General features: G+C 39.1%; 1 protein-coding gene across 2 annotated transcripts in view; it reads left to right on the forward strand.

Moving 5' to 3' along the window:
• The window catches only part of pds5a (PDS5 cohesin associated factor A), a 39,590-nt gene extending 17,248 nt beyond the window's left edge, over positions 1 to 22,342 (forward strand). Inside the window, exons 3-33 of one of the 2 annotated variants that reach the window (XM_061709484.1) lie at positions 1,522 to 1,725; positions 3,020 to 3,106; positions 3,422 to 3,519; positions 3,738 to 3,864; positions 5,720 to 5,800; positions 6,867 to 7,007; positions 8,603 to 8,718; positions 8,907 to 9,001; positions 9,105 to 9,250; positions 10,319 to 10,470; positions 10,829 to 10,942; positions 11,107 to 11,188; positions 11,311 to 11,359; positions 11,870 to 12,009; positions 12,313 to 12,428; positions 12,906 to 13,011; positions 13,194 to 13,354; positions 13,586 to 13,709; positions 13,832 to 13,990; positions 14,087 to 14,155; positions 14,283 to 14,419; positions 14,748 to 14,871; positions 15,225 to 15,429; positions 16,496 to 16,610; positions 16,730 to 16,862; positions 17,530 to 17,652; positions 17,920 to 17,982; positions 18,890 to 19,038; positions 19,117 to 19,213; positions 20,016 to 20,275; positions 21,559 to 22,342. In XM_061709484.1, coding sequence (XP_061565468.1) covers positions 1,522 to 1,725; positions 3,020 to 3,106; positions 3,422 to 3,519; positions 3,738 to 3,864; positions 5,720 to 5,800; positions 6,867 to 7,007; positions 8,603 to 8,718; positions 8,907 to 9,001; positions 9,105 to 9,250; positions 10,319 to 10,470; positions 10,829 to 10,942; positions 11,107 to 11,188; positions 11,311 to 11,359; positions 11,870 to 12,009; positions 12,313 to 12,428; positions 12,906 to 13,011; positions 13,194 to 13,354; positions 13,586 to 13,709; positions 13,832 to 13,990; positions 14,087 to 14,155; positions 14,283 to 14,419; positions 14,748 to 14,871; positions 15,225 to 15,429; positions 16,496 to 16,610; positions 16,730 to 16,862; positions 17,530 to 17,652; positions 17,920 to 17,982; positions 18,890 to 19,038; positions 19,117 to 19,213; positions 20,016 to 20,275; positions 21,559 to 21,562 — 3,777 coding nt within the window. In that variant the 3' untranslated portion in view covers positions 21,563 to 22,342. The remainder of the gene's footprint in view (positions 1 to 1,521; positions 1,726 to 3,019; positions 3,107 to 3,421; positions 3,520 to 3,737; positions 3,865 to 5,719; positions 5,801 to 6,866; positions 7,008 to 8,602; positions 8,719 to 8,906; positions 9,002 to 9,104; positions 9,251 to 10,318; positions 10,471 to 10,828; positions 10,943 to 11,106; positions 11,189 to 11,310; positions 11,360 to 11,869; positions 12,010 to 12,312; positions 12,429 to 12,905; positions 13,012 to 13,193; positions 13,355 to 13,585; positions 13,710 to 13,831; positions 13,991 to 14,086; positions 14,156 to 14,282; positions 14,420 to 14,747; positions 14,872 to 15,224; positions 15,430 to 16,495; positions 16,611 to 16,729; positions 16,863 to 17,529; positions 17,653 to 17,919; positions 17,983 to 18,889; positions 19,039 to 19,116; positions 19,214 to 20,015; positions 20,276 to 21,558) is intronic. The other variant, XM_061709566.1, reaches the window with a different exon arrangement.
• The last annotated feature ends 3 nt before the right edge of the window (positions 22,343 to 22,345 follow it).

A 22,345-nucleotide genomic window follows, 5' to 3' on the forward strand; every position in this document is an offset into this window, starting at 1 on the left:
CTGTTTTTAGCCCAATATTATAAGAAAGTTATGCCCATAATAAGAAAAACATTAATTTAATGGAAACACCAGCCCCCTCCTTTTGTTTTGGGAAGAAGTATAATGGGAATTCACCAATTAAGGCCAACAATGAAGTGTCAAAAGTTGCAGTTCCTCGAATGGCTCCAAGAGCTAGTCAGTCTCCATTAACTCATATGTTAAAATGTTCAGAAATAAACATATTTATAGGATGTTTCACAAAAAATTTTTTTTTTTTTGTTCCACTTCCGGGAAATTTTTATAAGGCAATAAATTTATTTTTAATACGAGTGTCAGCCAATAGCAAGCCATTGTCACTTCCTCATCAGTCATTGTCATGCTACCAAGCTTCCTGAAGCAATTTGCCGCTTTTGCACTAGGACTTACTTGGCCCGAATCGGCGCGGCGCGGCTTTACACGGCTCCACACATGTGTTTTTGCACTGCCAGGGGAGAAGTGGAGGGGTTGGGGTGAAGCTGCTGTGACGTACTCGATTGCGCAGCACCTTTGTTTGTGTCGGCGCAGATGAGAAATCAGCTGGAGCCGGGAGCGGCTGAGAAAAAAACAGCCCGTCTACATCCCTTTTTTAATTTTTTCTCGACAGCCACCAGGTTTAAGAACATCTGCACCTCAGAGTTGGATCACCAAACAGACGTTTTGCGCTTTATAATAAAATCGCCGCGGGTCGCTCTCGCTCTGACTCCCGCTTCCTGATTCAAACGTTTGACGGCCCCGCCCCCCGACCAATCAGTGGCGCGGAGGGTGGTGACCTCAGAAATAGTCCCTGCTCAGCCCGCAAAGAACCTGGCTGAAATGGTTACAGAAAAAAGTATCGACTTGGAGTGGCTTTACCCGTCTCAGCCCTAGTGCGAAAGCGCAAAACGGGTAGAACCGAGCTGAGGTGATGCTAATGCAAAAGCGCCAATTGACAGTTTGTACTACTACTGTAATTTAGCAGCCGCTTTTATCCAAAGCGACTTACATCTGAGAGAACAACACAAGCAAGAAATCACATAGGAGGGTACAGCATGGATATGTTACTAGCCCAGCATTGTCTAAACGCATCAGTTATTTCTGATTTTCCACCAAAACAACAACTGAAACAGGATATTCTATTGTAAACGACCAATCGCAGCTCTGCAGCTCCTTCAGCATGGATCGACTAAGGAGCAGGCAGGCGTGGCTAATGTTTATTGACATACAGTGGGTGTGTTTTCTTTGACTTCCCTTGCAATGTGGGGAAAAAAGGCTTGAGAAAAGCCCTATGGGTGACGGCACAGATTCCTTTTACAGATATTTTGCAATTTATGGTTGAAACCTTTTACGTCGCTGAAGATGAAATTGGTTGTATTTGTAACAAAAACTTTTTTTTTTTTTTTTTGTTGCTCAATATTAATAAATCACAGTTTCCAGAAATCAAAGCTCACAACAAAAGACAATGAGTACTATGTATGAGTACTATATAGTATGAGTACTATAACTCTTGTTAAATGTGTTCAACAGATGGTGGTGAAGACCTACATGGACATGGATCAAGATTCTGAAGAGGAGAAGCAGCAGTATCTTGGCCTGGCTCTTCATCTTGCCTCAGAGTTCTTCTTAAAGAACCCCAATAAGGATGTACGGCTACTGGTGGCCTGCTGTTTAGCTGATATCTTCAGGATCTATGCTCCTGAGGCTCCCTACACCTCCCATGACAAACTCAAGGTTAGTAATTCAGCTTTTCATCTGTGCATTATATTTCCCTAGATAATTAACTTTGTTTGCTTTCACTGACGTGAAGAGCCCCACTTCTGACTGTAAACAGTGATGTTTTTCACACCCATTGTACCTGTAAGATTACTCTAAAGCAGGGGTATTCAACTAGATTAGGTCGGGGGCCACATCTGCAAAAGGACTGTATGGAGAGGGCCGCACTGCGTGCGCGCACAAAGCGCAGGTGGAAATTTTGGAGGTTTTCAAAATGTATTCTGCACTCAAAGACGAAGATTTATGTATATATAATACATTTGTGCAATGAGCAGGAGAATATATCTGTCTAGTTTACATATGGATTATGTATGTATTGTCTCCAGATTGAGTCATTGTGAATGTTAAATATAATATTCAGATAAAGAAATATTATTTTAAATGCAAGTTCATTTTGAAACCATGCATTGTGCAAACTTAATGAAGTTGATATTGACCTACTTTTAATAAAACACGCCATAATGACAAAGCACCACTTTCCACCAAGATTTCCTAATTTGAATATTATATTAAGCATTGAGCACAAGCATTTCAGTCCATAGTAGCCAGTTTGATGTTATAAATAAGGAACCAAAATATGAACCATAAGCTCCTTTATTTATGACACATCTGTGCATTATATCAGCAAAACAAAACAATCGCATGAAATTATAGGAGGCTTAGAAGTCCATCTGAATTGCAAAGTCCTCATTTAGAGTGAATGAAAAAAATTTCAGGCCAATCCTAGAAGCCTAATGATGTAAACAAGTCCTCTATAAACGGAAGTTAATAACAAATAATGTGACAAACATTATCACTGTGCAAAACTGGCAAAAAATCTGAAGTAGTAAAAAACATCTCCAACAGAGATTAACATGTACAAACACTGTCCAATGAATCATTAACCAACTGAAAAGGCTAACAAGCATCTTAAACTTTTATTAATTAACAAAATGCGATATGTAAACCATTAGTTAGTTTCCCTTACTTCGTCACTTCCGGCTGGCCGAAATTGACGCCGCCGCCGACCGGAAGTGACGCCGGCCGCTGACGATCGGGCGGCCGATCGATCGGGACAACACTACTCCCCCCCGCTTTTTTTTTAAATATGACCAGGGGCCATAAAAAGCTCCTGGCGGGCCGCAAGTGGCCCGCGGGCCGCCAGTTGAATATCCCTGCTCTAAAGTGTATCTTGATTTTTCCTTGAAAAATCGAGATACAATTTAATAAAATATAACTCAAACTGTAAGCTTACGATTCCTCTTTTCTCCAGGATATCTTCCTGTTTATCACAAGACAGCTAAAGGGACTCGAAGACACCAAGAGCCCCCAGTTCAACAGATATTTCTACCTGCTGGAGGTAAGGCGAGCGCTTGTCAGAAACAAGTGGACTAAAGAACGGATAAGGAAACCCATCTCTCATGAACTGAATCAACAAATCAATTGATTGGTTGATATTAGTCTTTTTCTATGCAACATGATCTCTGCCTTTAGGTTCTGTAATGGTAGTGTTTTATGGCATCCTTTGTCATATATTACATTAAAGGTTTAGACTTGGGGCAGAAGAACATCAGCCAGTATAGTACTGTGAAGAACTTTCTCATGAATGGAAGTTTAAAGGAAATGTTCACTGTTGAATTGCCAAAGATATGTGCCTCTTGTGTTTTTTTTGTAGAACCTCGCATGGGTGAAGTCGTACAATATCTGTTTTGAACTGGAGGACTGCAATGAGATATTCATTCAGCTCTTCAAAACACTCTTCTCAGTCATCAAGTAAGACCTCTGCTGCTTTAATCTTTTTAAACGCTTTTCATGTAGGAGGTTTTGCGAATGAATAAACTGCAAGTATGCACACTGATGGGTGTTCCTGTTAAAGTTTTATAACGCTTGAATATGAATGTCCTGTTCATTACCACTGAATATAAAGGTTATAAAACTTCTTAAGTTCTTGTTCTTTGTTATGTAACAAAACTGTCTCTGTTCCACCTCAGTAACAGCCATAACCAGAAGGTGCAGATGCACATGATGGATCTGATGAGTTCTATCATCATGGAGGGAGATGGAGTCACACAAGAGTTGCTGGACACGATCCTCATTAACCTCATTCCTGCACATAAAGTAAGACTCTAAAAATCACATTGGTTTACAATATATTAGATAAATATAGTACCGTTTTTTTATATCAATGGTATTGTGTAGAAAAATCTCCAGAGCTTTACTACAAGCTGCTGGTAGCTTCACTGAACTTTGTAGCATGACGATTACTGATGAGGAAGTGATGATGGCTAGCTATTGGCTAAGCTGACTGCCAATCAAAAGGCCACACCCCCTATAATTAATACATTTATTGCTTTATATCAGTTCATCTGACTTGGTACCAGAGTCTGCATGGATGGGAAATCTACTTATGGAGACCAAAACATTTTGTTTTTGTTTTTTTTAGCAAAGCTTTAAATGTTTATTTCTTTGCTAAATTGAACATTTTATCATTAGAGTGAATAGATTTGAATTAATTGAAATATATAAATTCATTTTACATGGTACAAAAAATAATATATGTAACTTAAACCACACTGCTGGAGGTGGTCAGAGAAGGTTGAGCAACGCTAAAGAGAAGCTATAGTACACTCTGATCAGAGTTATTGATCCCAGACAAGTTATAAAGTCAAGGTGTACAGCGTACTGTTACGATAATAATAATGAATAATGCATTGTAGCAAACAACTACTATTTCGACCACAACTTTTACAACAATGAATATAATATAAATAATTTAAAAAAAATGATGTGAAAAATAACTTGTGTAGCTTATAGTATTAAAATTGGATTATTAAATTTCTTCTTCTTTTATTCAAAATGGGTAATGGCAGGTCAGAGTCACTGGAAAATTTTAATTGGTCAAGAAAATTGTTGTTTGCTTTAAAGAGGTTTTATATTCAAAACACCTTTCATTATACATAAAAAGATTTACAATTATAAGGAAGCAAATATTACAAATTCTTATGGTAACTATTTCTTTATTTACTAAGTGTTTGAATTTTTTTTCCGCACTTTTCTTTTTACTTTTCTGGTCCGCTATTATCCCTGGATGAAGAACGTGTGTTTAATGCGTTGGGCAATGTAAACGCATGCTGTGTAATTGCCTCACCGGTGCCGGCAGCCGAGTTGAGGGGAGAGGAGACGAATCAGGAGGCGTTATTCAGTGGTACTACGTAACATGACGGTGTGCGTCTGATTGGCTTTCCTGGCTTCAGCAACATCAGAAGAGCTGGCTGGATGCAGGAGATGGAGCGGGTGGCGGATCCATGCCGCTTAACAACGGGATCTGTGTAGCGTCTTCTCCCAAATCGTGTTGCACAAATATGACCAGCAGTCTCCCTCTGCCGCTCCTGCTGTTATGTTTTTTGACCGCAAATAACTTCTTCCTGAGGCTCTTCAGTTTGGCAACGACCCAAGTTTCATGTCTTGCAAAGCTGCCGTTTCATTTTAGCAACCAGTTGCAGATTACGCTTCTGTCATGAGCTGATTTATTACATCCACGGCCCTGAGGATGAAGAGCTTGCAGACTTCCTCATCGTGTTATCAACAAATCCCATCCATGACCCGCCACCCCGCGTCACTTTGGTTTACATTAGTCCTGACCCGTGATTAAATGTTCCCTCAGGGGCAAGTCGCGCCAACCTGTGTCACTTAATGTAAATAGGACTGGCGACGCACTAGATTCCAGTGCTAAATGCGAGGTATCCGCCAATGTAAAAGGGGCTAATGAGAAACATGAGGGGAATTAATATTAATCTGTAAACTATAATGACTGACTCTGATTTTGAGCTTTTTCTACTGATGGAAATCTAATTGTTTAAAATGTCCCTGCTGTTGTGATGCTGACCAGAAGCTTGGAGGTTCTGTTGCTTTTGTTAGTGCAACAATGAATATTTTGCTCAAACTAATCAGAATTTCTCTTCTTTTGGAGCAGAATTTGAACAAACAAGCTTACGATCTCGGCAAGACTCTGCTGAAAAGGACTGTCCAGACTATTGAGACATGCATTGCAAATGTGAGTAGGATCTGGTTTCTGTCTCCACATATTAACACTCTCATACTTGTTTAATCACCTTGTAACACATGTTCATGTATATGAGGCGAGGTAGTAGGGCTGCACGATTCTGGACAAAATGAGAATCACGATTTTTTTGCTTAGAATTGAGATCACGATTCTCTCACGATTTTTTTCCAATATAAAATTTATTGCACTTATTACTTTAACTTTGCAACAGCTGAACAAAAATATAATAACAATAAACATCTCTTGTCTTCTTTACACAAACCTTTGAATAATTGAAACAATAATAACAATTTTGAACAATATTTGTTCCTCCCTGAGTTGAACACCCTTTCAGAAAGGGGACTTGTAACAGATCCTGTAGTTCTGAGGCAACAAATTATTCCTCTGGCTGCTTTTTGCTGTAACAGCTGACATTGAACATAAAAACAATAAACATCTCTCTTGTCTTTAAATAATTTTAACAATAACAATTTTAACAATATTTATGTGCAATATGTGTCAGGTGATGAGAAAGGTAGATGTTTCTCCAAATGTAATCCACAATCATTAACAAAATATAACAAACATGACAACATGATAGTTGACCATGACAGGACTACAACAACCTAGAACATAGGCCTAGTCCTTTTTTTATGCAGCCATCTTTAAAAAAAAAAAAAAAAAAAATTTATAAATCGTCGTCATTTGGAAATGAGATCGCGTTCAAGCATGAATCGAGATCGCGATTTTTTTTTAACGATTAATCGTGCAGCCCTACGAGGTAGACATCAAGGATGTGTCAGATTGGTTCATGAGTTACAGTTAGAAAAACACTCAAATCCACTTTTACCCCTGTGTGGTCTTAGTATGTGTGTGGGTTTGACAATGAAAATGACTCCATAAACTCAAAAGAACTTTATAGATTATGAAATACTGTTTGAATGTATCCTTGACTAGGTACATGTGGCTTTTCGTGTAAAAACTCTTTGATCAGCCAGCAAGACAAAAAAAAAACACTATATACAGCAGAGCCTATGGGGAGTCCTTATTGGTGTGTGTTTTCTTTTTCTTTCCACAGTTCTTCAATCAGGTTTTAGTGATGGGAAAGTCATCAGTCAGTGATCTGTCAGAGCACGTCTTTGACCTCATCCAAGAACTGTTCGCCATCGACCCCATGCTGCTTACCTCTGTCATGCCACAGCTGGAGTTCAAGCTTAAGGTTAATACGCCACACGTGTACACACACATACACACACACACACACACACACACACACACACACACACACACACACACACACACACACACACACACACACACACACACACACACACACACACATTTAAAATGGATAGGTGTTAAGTCAACTGTGTTCAGATTCAGAAAACTTTATTTATCCCCGAGGGGCAATTGCAAGAACAACTGAGCATCAAGACGTTGAAAGTACCAAAAAGGATAATAATAGAATAAAATAAAAGCAGATAAATGAGGCATGTCTCGTATGTACAAAATATATAAATATAAGAATGTCAAAAAAATTTACATGTAAATGTACATGACAGTAGTGGTATAAATAAGAATATAAAGTGTCAGTGTAATGTGTCGACAGTGGATGTAAACAATGTAACAGGAGTATGGAGTAGTTCCTATTGAAATATCAGTCAAATAACAGTCCTACTGATATAAGTAGGATGTTTAATAAACTATCTTCCAGGAAGGGGTGTGCTACATAATTTTAAACCCTAAAGCATTTTTGATGGTTTTGAAATGATGCTGCTTTTGTAAGAAAAAGTTGTAGAAAGCCGCTGTGGCTTCAGGATGAGATCTGCAGAATCTGATACAATTGCTCTCGAAATGTTACTGGAATCTCTTTGGCTGCTACTTTTGATTAACAATTTAAAATGGAAATAATGTTTAGAGTAGCTATCATACTGAATTTGTACTTTAAGGATTGGTTGGAAATACTTTTAGATTGTGCCAAAAATAAGGTCACATTGTCTCCTAGTATTTATATCCATGCAGCAACTGATAACATTTATTTTTTATAAACAGACTCCCAGTTTAATGTTATTACTCTCAAAGCAAGGACAAGAAGCTATGCAGTACTGCCTTGCAGTTTCTTGTTTTGAGAAGGCAGAAGGACACTTGAGTTGTTAGATTAGCATGAGTAGGCAGGTCCAAGATATGACGCTATTTTATGCTGGAAAGCTCTTTATGCAAGGCTGCGGTTTCCGGAGGTGGCACAAATGTTTCTAAAAGTAACACCTCTAATGTTATTGAGCATTTAGGAAGCTATCAGATGACGTGGCTCAAGGACTTTATTATGTTAAAGGAGAAGACGGAGGAACCACAGCAGCAAATGGTGCAGTTTGCCTTTCCAGCATGAAAGATTTTTCCCAAACGATGCTGGAAAGCCACAGAATTAAAGGAAAACACTATAGAATTCATTTTCCTAAATAACCAGCATTATCATTGAAAATGTTGAAATTTGCCTCTTGCGTGATCATGTGGAGCTGTGGTGTAGGGGAATAGTTGTCCCAGAGAAGTGTGAGTGATTCTCACGTGACAATCATTTAAGATTAGCAGTAAATATATTTTAAAAACAATTAAATAAGACTCATCAGATCACAACTCTATCATCAAACAATCCCCGGTATCACAATTGGTGTTTTTGAAAAGAAAAATGGTTCTGGGAATCGGAAAATCTCCGGATGGGTTGTCACACCGCTTAAGTTTGCAACATAAACAGTGTGACTTTTTTAAAATTGTTAAAGACTTGTTAAAACAGAAGCGCTTGTGTGGGTATGATTGCAGAGCAACGACGGCGAGGAACGTCTGGCAGTTGTACGGTTGCTAGCAAAGTTGTTTGGGGCCAAAGACTCTGAGCTCGCCTCACAGAACCGACCACTGTGGCAGTGCTTCTTAGGACGGTGAGTGAAAACCTACGCTGCACTTCTCATGACAATGAAAGCTAAACTGAACTGTCTTTTTTAGTTTTAGTTTTAGTTTGTTTTTGTGATTATACTTGATCAGCAGTTAACTGTTTATTCCCCCAGTTTATGATGGCCTGATGCACATTTCAGTTAAATTTATTGCATGTCACTTCTTTTTTTTCTAGGTTCAACGACATCCATGTACCTGTCAGGCTAGAGTGTGTAAAGTTTGCAAGCCACTGCCTCATGAACCACCCAGACCTGGCCCGAGACCTGACAGGTGAGCCTTATCTCGTCATCTCCTCTGGCTTCCAGCTTAATTCACTCTTTTGAAAACTGCTTTAACAGAAACATGGCTGTGTTTCTGTCTCTCCTTTACTCAGAGTATTTGAAGGTACGTTCGCATGATCCAGAGGAAGCCATTCGGCATGACGTCATTGTCACGATCATCAACGCTGGAAAGAAAGACCTCAACTTGGTCAACGACCAGCTGCTGGGCTTCGTACGGGAGAGGACTCTTGACAAGAGGGTGAGTCTAATATGTGTAGGTGGGCAGAGATGTGATCACAGGTTCAGTTGTCTTCATTCTTAGATGCTTGATATTGATCTTTCATTCTGATCACCAGCACTTACATTAGAGCTGGGCGATATGGACCAAAATTCATATCTCGATATTTTCTAGCTGAATGGCGATACTCGATATATATCGATATTTTTTCTGTGCCATAATTGGGGTTTCCCCCAAAGCATTATAGCATAGCATCTCTGTTAGCTTAATTTTTTTCTGAGGCAAACCCTTAAAAAAAAAAAACAGTTTTAATACAAAGCCTCGTGCCAAATGTCACACGGGTACCTTTATTAACAGAGGTCTGCACAATATCCAAATGCATAAAACAAATGAAATAAAAATAAACTGCCTGCATACATAGAATAAAAATGCTTCTTGAATAAAATAAAACAAATATCCCTTTCCTGCATAACAATTAAATTAAAATACACTGTGCAATTAATACAATGTAGACAGTAACAGGCAGACTTTTCCACTGAGGTTGACAGTTGTGCAAATAACAAAACATTTGTGCAAATCTCAAATAAAACATGTAAACAGATATTGCATCTCTTTGAGCAAATCTCAAATAATTACAACAAGTCAACTACTGTACATTTTACAGATTTTGTGCCAGGAAAACTAACCTGTCAACACGGTCAGGTTTCAGCACAAAAAGGTACTTTTTTGCCAGCGCCAGGGGTCAGCGTTCATGTACAGTCAATTTGTCACAAAATAACCTATCTCGATATAAACGATATTGTCTCGTACCCTATCGCGTTTGAAAATATATCTATATATATTAAAATCTCAATATATCGCCCAGCCCTGACTCACATCCACTAAAAGCATTTAAATCTAACGTTTCCAAGGTCAATTCACATTTTGTCCTGGTTGAAATGCAGATTCCCACAAAGATATGTTTCCCCGATCACAAACACCAGATAACTTTCCCCAAAATACAGATAAGGAAATGTACTTTCCTAATCTCAATTTCATTCCTTCCGGTCTAATCTGTTTTCCTGTCCTCGTCTGTCTGCGCTCCTGTAGTGGCGCGTGCGGAAGGAGGCCATGATGGGCCTTGCTCAGCTCTTCAAGAAGTACTGCCTGCACCACGAAGCCGGCAAGGAGTCAGCCCTGAAGATCAGCTGGATCAAAGACAAACTACTGCACATCTATTATCAGAACAGCATCGATGACAAGTGAGGACACCCACACTGTGCATATTATTTAATGTGGTAAAGAAGAAAAGGAATGTTAAAATCACCCTTTTTGTGGCCGTCACTTACCGACAAACAAAAGTAAAGCTCCCGCCTTTGGCAATCGGAGATAAAATCACTGCAATACTTGGCATAACAGTAATTAAATCTGTTATTCATGTTTTATTTATTTGGCTGTGTTCCAGTAAAAGCGTTCACTCACCACAACTGGAGATAAAACGTCTTAAGATTACAGCACTATGTCTGTCTAACAGACCAGACTACAAAGTTCCCACCAAGAAATGATTTATTTGTTCATTTTCTTTGCTTTTAAATAATTAATGGAAGCTTTCTGTTTCAGGTTATTAGTTGAGAAGATTTTTGCCCAATACATGGTGCCTCACAGTCTCGATACAGAGGAGAAGATGAAATGCCTGTACTACCTGTATGCCTGCCTGGACACAAATGCTGTAAAGTGAGTAACATTTTATACCATTTTACACATAAATATTGAATTGTATATCGACCCACAACTGCAACATAATACCATGTCCAAGTCCTCTTGCAATATGAAAACAAGGGCAACATATTAAGTTCTTCCTGTGTTTTTCTGTCTGTTTGATTGATCTTTGCTTCCAGGGCGCTTAATGAGATGTGGAAGTGTCAGAACATGCTCCGAGGTCTCGTCAAAGAGCTGCTTGATCTTCATAAGTTGCCAGCGGTGTGTTGAGGCTCAGCAATTATTTAAAGTAATAGTTTAAAAAATATGCAGAGATGAGTTCCCAAATGACTCTCTAACTTGTTTTTCTTCTTTTCCTTTTTTTTGATCCCTCTCCTCGACAGTCTGAGGCCAATAGCACGTCAATGTTCGGGAAGCTTATGAGTATTGCCAGTAAGTTGGAAGCAGAAACAAATGTAAATTACATTATCGTGTCATAATCTGTATGTTAACTGTGTGGTGGTGGTCCCCCCTGTTACAACCAAAAACGTAATAACGGCCAATAACGTAATAACTGCCAATAATGTAATAATTTTGGACATTTCAAATGTAATAAAGCCAATAGTGTAATAATGTGCCAATAAAGTAATAAAACTTTTTAGTCAATAATGTAATAAATGTTGCCAGGCCAATAACGTAATAACCAGCCAATAATGTAATGCCTTATTACATTATCGGCAAAAAGTTATTACGTTATTGGCTCAAAAGTTTTATTACATTATTGGCACATTATTACACTATTGGCTTTATTACATTTGAAATGGCCAAAATTATTACGTTATTGGCAGTTATTACGTTATTGGCCATTATTACGTTTTTGGTTGTAACACCCCCCCCTCACTGTCACAAATGTATTGCAATTGTAACTGACTTTTGTAATCCGACACTGCTGTGTGTTTGCAGAGAACCTGCCGGATGCTGGAAAGGCCCAGGACTTCATGAAGAAATTCAACCAGGTTCTTGCTGAGGACGAGAAGCTCAGAATCCAGCTGGAGATGCTCATCAGTCCGACCTGCTCCTGCAAACAGGCCGAGATCTGTGTGGTGAGAACACACAAATGTACTATTCTGACTTACGGACAGATTGAAAGTCCACTCACATGTGGCATTTCTGTTATGGATGCTTAAAAATGGGCCACAAACACAAGTTTGTGTTTTTTTTTTTTTTGTGGTTATCAAGAAACAAAAGTGAATGGAATAGGAAGCGATAAAGTAAACTTCCTTTTTATGTTTTAAGTTTGTTTCAGATGAAACAACGTTTGGTGTAAATGTGTGAGCACCTTTTATTATAAGCTTTTTAAAGCATGAATATTTTGAATAAATGTGTACTGTTTATACTTAATGCAGAGAGAAATCACGCGGAAGTTGACATTCCCAAAACAGCCAACCAACCCTTTCCTGGAGATGGTGAAGTTCCTGCTGGAGCGGATCGCACCTGTTCACATCGACTCTGAGGCAATCAGGTAAAAAACAACTTTTTTTCATAAACACAAAATTACATTTTTTCTTTAATAGGCATGTCATGTACTTGAGTTCTAACTTTCTTTTGCTTTTTTTGTTTTTGTTAAACAACTCAGTCCTATGACGGGTCCATAGTGTTTCTTCCTCTTTGTCAGAGTTCCTCATGTGCTGATAGTCATTGTGTAACTGTACCAACAGGCTTTTCTCATTCATTGAGCCACCTAGTGGTGGTGTTGTGTAACTGCAGGCATCTGGGCTCAACCTTAACCCTTTCTGCTTTATGGAAAAACACCCGGAGAGAAAAACACTTTCAGTGGGAGCTTTCTTTTTTTTTTTTTTTTGTAGTTGCATAGTGTGATCACTTTTGATCTAAGACTTGCCTGCATTTAAGAGTGTGTTAACCATCCAGAAAACATGTGGTAATAGGTTATGTTGACGTGTGAGGATGGGTGTAATTTATATTCTGTGATTTACTTTAGTGCTCTGGTAAAGCTGCTGAACAAATCCATTGAGGGCACAGCAGATGATGATGAGGAGGGTGTCACGCCTGATACAGCCATCCGCTCTGGACTAGAACTGCTCAAGGTACACGATTTGGACCCTGTGAACAGAAGACAAAAGCAAAACATATATAGACTTTGTGTGACATTTGAATAGGATGGAGCAGAAAATGCTCTCATGATTTAAATTTTGTATTTTTTTTAACACTCAAGTGTTAAATGACTAAACAGATTTTTGAAAATGAGCAGGTTCCTTTCTGTTTTTAGGTCCTGTCGTTCACACATCCCACAGCGTTCCACTCAGCGGAGACCTACGAGTCTTTGCTCCAGTGTTTGAAGATGGAGGATGACAAAGTGGCGGAGGCAGCAATCCAGATCTTCAGAAACACCGGACAGAAGATCGAGACAGAGTTACAACAGATAAGATCGTAAGAGACGGATGAATGACGGCGTCAGAGCTCCTTTGTAGTGTATTAATAAATCACAGACTCAAACACTGTATTATCTCCCTCCTACTGTTGAGGCAGGAGTCTACATCAGATGTCATTTTATTTCTTTATTTGGAAAAAAAAGTTTTTTTTAAAGCGTTGGAAGTGTCATCTGTTTTTTTTAAGATGGTGACTGAATTTCTAGTTTTAAAACTGCGGTGTTTCCTTCAGGACACTGATTCCCGTCCTGCATCAGAAAGCGAAGCGGGGCACACCTCACCAGGCCAAGCAGGCTGTCCACTGTATTCACGCTATCTTTAACAACAAGGAGGTGCAGCTGGCACAGATTTTTGAGGTAGGAAACCATGTCTTAACAAATTTGTCAGTCACCTTTGTTTCTTCTGCACCTGAACATTTATTTGTCTGGATGCATTCATGCTGTTTTGGGTTTGTTTCTTTTCTCCCTTCTATCTGTAGCCTTTGTCACGTAGTCTCAACGCAGATGTTCCAGAGCAGCTCATCACGCCACTCGTGTCCCTCGGGCACATATCCATGCTGGCTCCAGATCAGTTTGCCTCGCCGATGAAATCAATCGTGGCCAACTTCATAGTGAAAGACTTGCTCATGAATGATCGGGTGCGTGGCTCGAATATATTATATTACCAGTTGGATTGTTGTAGAGGCAAAAGAAAGTGTTCAACATCTCATTTGCATATGTTTTTGTGCGTGCAGTCAGTGGGGAATAAGAACGGGAAGTTGTGGACCACTGATGAAGAAGTCTCCCCAGAGGTTCTAGCAAAGGTGAGGGATGACATGAGATATTTGATTGAAATAGTCCATATTCTTAACCATCTTGTATTAATCTTGACCTTTTGTTATGGATTACACAAAGATTTTTATAAAGGCATTCTGTTCCTGCTCCCCCCAGGTTCAGGCCATCAAGTTACTGGTGCGTTGGTTACTGGGAATGAAGAACAACCAGTCCAAATCAGCAAACTCAACCCTTCGCCTGCTGTCAGCCATGCTGGTCAGCGAGGGAGACCTCACAGAGCAAAAGAAAATCAGGTATCCCAGGATGCTGGTGTAGATCTCTCAAAGGCTTTGAAGTAAGGCAATCAAACTGCCTTTTCTTTTAGTTTTGAAGCTATTTAACCTTCTGGATAGAAGGTGAGATGTCTTTAAGACCAAAAGAAAGAAAGTGACTTCAGGACATTGGTCACAGTGCTGCATCATCATATAGCTCTAAGGTTTGTCAAAGTTAACACGGAGCTTCAGGGGTGATGGTAAACTAACAAGGTGCCTGTCAGAAACTCACTTAGATTTAGTTCATCTGTCTTGATCTTTGCCTCTTTTTTTTTTTTTTCCTTTGCCTCTTTTTGTTTTCTTCTCACAGTAAGTCAGACATGTCTCGTCTGAGGCTCGCTGCTGGTGCAGCCATTATGAAGTTGGCACAAGAACCATGTTACCATGACATCATCACACCGGAGCAGTTTCAGCTCTGTGGACTCGTAATCAATGTCAGTTTAACTTTTGTTTTTATACATAAATTATGTTTGATGTGTCAGACTGAAAGCAATTGTTAAAAGCCGAAGTGACGGATGAATTCTGTTTGTGGCTTTTAATACAGCAGCGTGTATGCAGGCTCACTGTACTCATGGAGCCTTTATAGATTATAAGTTTGACCTGTGTTTATTTATGGCAAGTCCAAATGTGTGCTGTGGAAAAAGCCTTCGGTGGAACGCACACGATGAGCAAAAGTGTTGCATTGGTTCATTCACAGTGTATTGTGAAGTGGTTCACAGGAATTTGTCTTTTATGTAAGTTTTTTTTTCTTCTTTTTAATCGACTAACTGCTCGTTCTTTTGTGCAGGACGAATGCTACCAGGTTCGTCAGATCTTTGCACAGAAGTTGCACTTGGCTCTCGTCAAACTGTTGCTACCTCTGGAGTACCTGGCGGTTTTCGCTCTGTGCGCCAAGGACCCGGTGAAGGAGCGCCGCGCCCACGCCCGACAGTGCCTCCTCAAAAACATCTCCGTCCGCCGAGAGTACATCAAACAAAACCCCCTCGCTCAGGGTGAGTTTCCACCGTCAACATGTTTTCATTCCTTAGCTCGGTGGGTTTCACTCTTAAAGGTCACGTTCGACCATTTTGAATCATGTTTTAAAGTTATTACTATAAGTAGATATTTAAAGAAAAGTGCCAGAATTAAATCAACTCGATCTATTGTTATAATCGAAGACCATAAACTTTCATTAGAGAACAAAGTGACCTGAATCAAAGCAGTTCTCAGTTGGAACAAACATGTGGAAGAAGACAAAGATGACCCCAGTTTGTGCAGGTATCTCTTGTCAGGTCGCAGGCATTTCGTTATAAGTTTGTACAAAAAGAAGGACCATGACTTCTCCTATATCCGTTGAGAGTAACTTACACATCAGTGGTTCACTTGTAGAGTTTATGTGATGGAAGGGACTAAAGGAGATGCCTGTACAGTCCTTTTTCTTCTTAGATTGTCCCTGTTCCGTTACTTAAGTGGGATGACATTTTTGATTCTTCTCAGAGGCTGAAAACAGTTGTTTGTTTCGATGTCAGTCTATTGCGTTAATTGATAATATAAATTGCAATGTTGTTGGGAAAAATAACCACTCCGTTCTCACACAAAACTGCTTTGATTCAAGTTGTTTTGGTTGCTAACAAATGCCATCTAATAACACTCCTAGAGTGATTTTTAATTCTTGAAGACCAGGATGAGAAAACTTACTAAAAGTTACTCAAAATTGTAATTGACATTTTAAGCTGTAAAACAGCTGGAAGGTGCATGCTAGTAAAGTAAAACAGTTATCTGTGATTGGTCGTTGTAATGTATATTATAATATACATTTTATTTAGACATTAAAGTAATTTAACCGCTGCGAAGGACCAATGTCTTCTAAGTTAAAGTACCTGAAAAATATTCCATAAAGAATGTTTATATATGGTGAAAACGAGAGTACAGAACTGTTTTATTAGTTTGATTAGTCATTACTTGACATTGATCTCATGTTTTCATTGGCCTCCATTTATAATCTAATGTAACGATGCCTGAAACTTAAAGCTTACTTACTTTCTTTTGAAATGAGCATTTCTCACCGTCTCTCTTCAGAAAAACTGGTCTCTCTCCTTCCTGAGTACGTGGTTCCGTACATGATTCACCTGCTGGCCCACGACCCCGACTTCACAAAACCACATGAATACGAACAGCTGAAAGACGTCAAAGAGTGAGTGTGTTTTGAGCTCGGTGTAAGGTTCACATAATTAGTTTTTTTGTTATGGTATGATAAGTAACGGGTACGAGCGTGATGTAACGCGTTTAATGTGTGTGGACTCATGTTTTCAGGTGCCTGTGGTTCATGTTAGAAGTGCTGATGACCAAAAATGAAAACAACAGTCATGCCTTTCTCAGGAAGATGGTTGAGAACATCAAACAAACAAAGGATGCTCAGTGTCCTGAAGATGCAAAGGCCAATGAGGTACGTGCACATACACACACACACTCACCACATGACAAACTTGGCTGCATCTGCACCTTAGTTTCTAACCTGGATCATAGATTATATCATACTAACAGATTTCAGATCTGACTTTGTACCTTTACCGCCCCCTCCAGGAGAAATGAGCATATAAGCAAGTGGAAACATGTTTACATTACAGGACTGTCTCAGAAAATTGGAATATTGTGATTTTCTGTAATGCAATTACAAAAACAAAAATGTCATACATTCTGGATTCATTACAAATCAACTAAAATATTGCAAGCCTTTTTATTATTTTAATATTGCTGATCATGGCTTACAGTTTAAGAAAACTCAAATATCCTATCTCAAAAAATTAGAATATTCTGGGAATCTTAATCTTTAACTGTAAGCCATAATCAGCAATATTAAAAGGCTTCCAATATTTCAGTTGATTTGTAATGAATCCAGAATGTATGACATTTTTGTTTTTTTAAATTGCATTACAGAAAAAATAAAGAACTTTATCACAATATTCTAATTTTCTGAGACAGTCCTGTATGTTTCATTCCTCTGGGAAGGCTGTGTTTGTGATAAAAGCAATAAAATGGAAAACCATGTTAAGTTGTTTTTTTTATTAAGTATTTTATTAAGTACTAACAGTCTTGTGTTGTCATGGTTACAGAAATTGTATATCGTCTGTGATGTTGCTCTCTTCGTCATCGCCAACAAGAGCACCGCGTGTCACCTGGAATGTCCGAAAGAGCCTGTCCTTCCCTCCAAGTTCTTTCTCATACAAGACAAGGCAGTAAAGAAACACACAAACCTGCACACACGTTTTAATGCACATCATGACTGCTTCGTCCGTCTGGAATTGTGTTTTGCATGGCTCATTATCGGCCAAGTATTGGTTTTCTTGTACTAAAGGCAGAAACTTCACTTTGTTAGAGCTACATATTTGTTCAGAAACAGAAAAAATATAATTTGTTAAAAGGTCAAATCAATCATTTTGATGTTATTTGTGGTTTTCCAGTTAATGATAACTTTTTCTTTCATTGTAATTTTCTTTAATCAGGATTTTAAAAATGACAAGGAGTACCTGACTTCAGAGATGAGACAAATGCTGCTCACCGGGAAGGTAAATGCTCCAAACTAAATGTTTTATTACTTGAGTGATAATCTGAAATTGATTGATCAAAGTAATCAGTGAAATTATTTTCTGTTAAGCCATATTGTACCACAGAGTTGTTTTTCTCCTTCCTAAAATAAAAGTGTTTGATGTCCAGAAGCTCTTTGATCTTTGGAGGTTAAAGCAGCACAAAGGAATTCCTGCCGTTTTTAGCTAACAAAGGTCCTCCTATAGTTGTGGAGTTTAATTCGCTGTTGTGACACTGTACAAGATTTAGTCCTGTTCGGCCTTTGCTTTTTCGCTTTCATGAGTCTCTCCATCGCCTCTGCCATGAATGATGGCTGCAGCTGTGTGAGCTACTTTCATCCTTGGGTATATAACCTAATGTCATAAAGTGATAGCAGTTTTGAAAAATGGTCCAAAGTTACTGCAGGTAGTTTTTGTCGATGTCATCGTAGGGACGAGAAACTGTGTGAGCTGTACTACACAAACTCAAAGTAATAAAATATTCCTTTCAAACTGAATCAAAACTGGTGTTTTAACATGAGAAAAAACCTTTTTTCTTACTTTTTGTTGCTTTAATTTCCATTTCTGGAACCACTCTAGCCATCAGTACTGTAAAAAGACAAAAAAGTCTGCAACAAATTGTTTCAAGGTGAGCATATGTGAACCTGAAACCTCTGAGGGGTTTCTGGGAGATCAATTTCCACAATTTCATCCAGAAGTAGTGCGCTTAAAACTTTAGGACGACTGGCGAGTTGGCAGCTCATCCTGTTGCGATTACTACGTCATGCCAAGAAAAAAATGAATGTGGTTGTTTTTGTTTGTGGTGTTAAACCTGATCAGTGAACAATTTTGAAAGCAGCAAATATAATTACTTCTTAAATCTTGCTTTTTTGTTGTTTTTTTTTTGTAGCCTAAACCATCTCCAGTGTTGGGAGCCGTCAACAAACCTTTAACAGTACCAGGACGGAGGATCTTCACCAAGACCACACCAGCGTCAGATACAACCAGTAACACCAGCAGCAACTCCTCCCCGCTGAGCTCAGCCATCAACAAGAACAGGTACAAACACGCGTCAAGCAATCGCTCGACAGGAAAGTAACGCATCTGACATCTGTCTTTGCTTGGTTTTACGCGTAGTAACAGCAGCACTACCACCGAGTCGCCGGAGAGCCGAGCGCAGGAAAACAACGAGAACCCAGTCATTCAGAAAGAGGAAGGGAAGGAGGGGAAGAAGGTAAAGCCCACAGCGGAGAGACATCTCTCTCGTTTCTCATCTCAAACCACTTCTGTTCCAGAGGTGTCAAGTAACAAAGTACAAATACTTCGTTACCTTACTTAAGTAGAAATTTTGGTTATCTATCCTTCACTGGAGTAATTATTTTTCAGACGACTTTTTACTTTTACTCCTTACATTTTCACGCAATTATCTGTACTTTTTACTCCTTACTTTTTAAAAAACAGCCTTGTTACTCTATTTCATTTCGGCCTTTAAAAAAATCTATACAGTTAAATTGCTCCATCCGGATAGAGTGAATTTGGTTGTGGTTGTTTCAGACGTTCTTGTCCAGTTTTGTTCTTACATCCGTTGCCCTCAGATTCCTGCAACTAAACTTGGATGTACATTCCAATAAAGGTTAGGATAAATGATAACATGCCTCTGAAGTTTGACTTTTTGCACCATTACAATACTTATAGGCAACTAGTCATCATATCTCCTGCTCTCTGAAACACATGTTCCTGCTCAATAGTACACATGGTTCTTTAATATATTTGCATTATACTAAGATGCATTCATTTTCAATGCCTTTTGTCCTTAATGGCTTTTTCCCCCCTTACATTACCGGTACTTTTACTTTTATACTTTAAGTAGTTTTGAAACCAATACTTTTATACTTTTACTTGAGTAAAAAACTTGAGTTGATACTTCAACTTAGTATTTTTAAACTCTAGTATCTATACCTCTACCTGAGTAATGAATGTGAATACTTTTGACACCTCTGTTCTGTTCTGACCGAGCTGTTCTCATCGCCACTTAGGAAGAGCCCAGTCAGAAAGCGACTCCCGAAGCCGGGACGGAAGCGTCGCCCGTCAGACGACGCGGACGACCTCCGAAGAGCGCGGCCGCCCCTGTAGCGGCTGAAAAGGAAGGAGCGGCAGCCTCGGCCGGGGGCGGAGCGGGCCGGGGCAGGAAGAGAGTAGCCGACGCCAACCCGTCAGCAGAGTCCATCAACATCAAGATGTCGAAACAGCAGCAGCAGAAGGACGAAGGGACAAAGAGACAGATCGACCTACAGAGGTGAGAGTGGGGAAAAACGAGCTGATCTGAACTTTTTCAGAGCTGTTGTTTTGATGTAACCTGGAAAATTTTAAACGGACTGCGATAAAACATGTGATAAATGGCACTTTTCCACTAGTACCTACTCAGCTCTACTCATCTCAGCTCGACTCAACTTGTCCTGGTTTCTTTTCCATAACAATCAGCACCTTGAGCAGAAGTAGGAGGTTGGAGCGAAGCTGCTGTGACGTATTTGACTATGTGATCTAAACGAAGAAGACAACAACACTAAAGATGTAAAACATGGAGATGATATACAGGACTGTCTCAGAAAATTAGAATATTGTGATAAAGTCCTTTATTTTCTGTAATGCAAAAATGTAATACATTCTGGATTCATTACAAATCAACTGAAATATTGCAAGCCTTTTATTATTTTAATATTGCTGATCATGGCTTACAGCTTAAGAAAACTCAAATATCCTATCTCAAAAAATTAGAATATTTTGGGAATCTTAATCTTAAACTGTAAGCCATAATCAGCAATATTAAAATAATAAAAGGCTTGCAATATTTCAGTTGATTTGTAATGAATCCAGAATGTATGACATTTTTGTTTTTTTAATTGCATTACAGAAAATAAAGAACTTTATCACAATATTCTAATTTTCTGAGACAGTCCTGTATGTGCTGCTGGGTCTGTGGCTTGTGTTCGATATCAAGTTAAAAAATGAGAGTGAGAGAAGCTTCAAGCGGAGACGCTTTTTAATTTTTTTAGTTTGTCTCGGCGCTGCTGAAAAGTCAGCTGGGAGCCGTGAGCAGCTATGAAGTGACAGAGCTCCTGGTGGATCTTGTCGTTCCTTATCGCCCGTCTAGATCCCTTTTTAATTCTCTCCTCAGCCACCAGGTTTATGAACATCTGCACCTCAGAGTTGGATCATGAAACAGACTTTTGCGCTGCCGTTGCTGGTCGAATAAAATGAACAAGAAGCCGTCAGAGTCGCTCTTTCGCTGATGTCACATCCTGACCCAGACGTCTGACTCCCAAACCCCAGACTAATCGGTGGCGTGTAGTGTGATGACGTCAGATTCAGCACACTTAGAACCTCGGCAGAGTAGTTACAGAAAAAGTATCTACTCGACCCGGGTAGACCCCCTATTGGGAAAGTGTCAAACTGAGTCGAGTCGGGCTGAGCAGGTGCTAGTGGAAAATGCCAAAAGTCTGTAGCTTTCTGATTAACAGTAATTTCTGGATCTTAAGCCCCATCAATAAATACAAACTTCGTGTCTTATCTTTTTTTCAGGTAAAGAGGGGACTTGGTGAAGGTGAAATCCAGACCCGAGAGAACGGGCCTGAATCTTCTCCGAACCTTCCCAATCCTGTGTTCAAAGTCCTCTGACTCTTAAAGCTTTCCTGGAGATATTATGGACCTTTCTTAAAACAAACATGAAATGTACACACCCCCACATACACACACTGACATCCTAGAAGATTTTAAACACATTGTAGTCATAAATTGAAGCTCGCTGTATGTAGGTCTTACTCAAAAACATATTTTTTCCCCTTTGTGTTTGTTGCTCTTTGCTTCATTTGTGGAGCAATTTTTGAGAAAAAAAAGAAAAAAAAAGACATTTTACAAACGTTTTAATCTGATTATGATTGTTGCTTATTAAATTCCCGGGGAAACATCCCAACCCTCCCGACTCTCAGCTTCTTCCTCCCCGTCTCTGTTGCACGATATTTATACGTGAGTTTCACCACTTTTACACTTCAAGCAACTTTTCAATCAGGAGTTTTCAAATATTAAAAAAAGGCGATCGTTTGCAGCTGATCATAAATCACACATGTGGGAACAGTGATACTTGAGCAGATTATATCAGCTTTTTTTGTGTGTTTGGCTCTAGTATAAATTCAGGAAAAACCTTTAGTGGTTTAACCACCAGCGGGCATGTTTCAAGACTTTTATACCCCCCCCTCAGTGTGTAAATGGACAAATTTAAGTTGTCCAATATTTTTAAACAGCCCTGTGATCAGGGGCTTTGATTTTTTTGTACAAACAGATGCACATTAAATTACAAATACCGGTACTA

The sequence above is a fragment of the Cololabis saira genome, chromosome 1 (genome assembly GCF_033807715.1).
Source record: "Cololabis saira isolate AMF1-May2022 chromosome 1, fColSai1.1, whole genome shotgun sequence".
Lineage (NCBI taxonomy): Eukaryota > Metazoa > Chordata > Actinopteri > Beloniformes > Belonidae > Cololabis > Cololabis saira.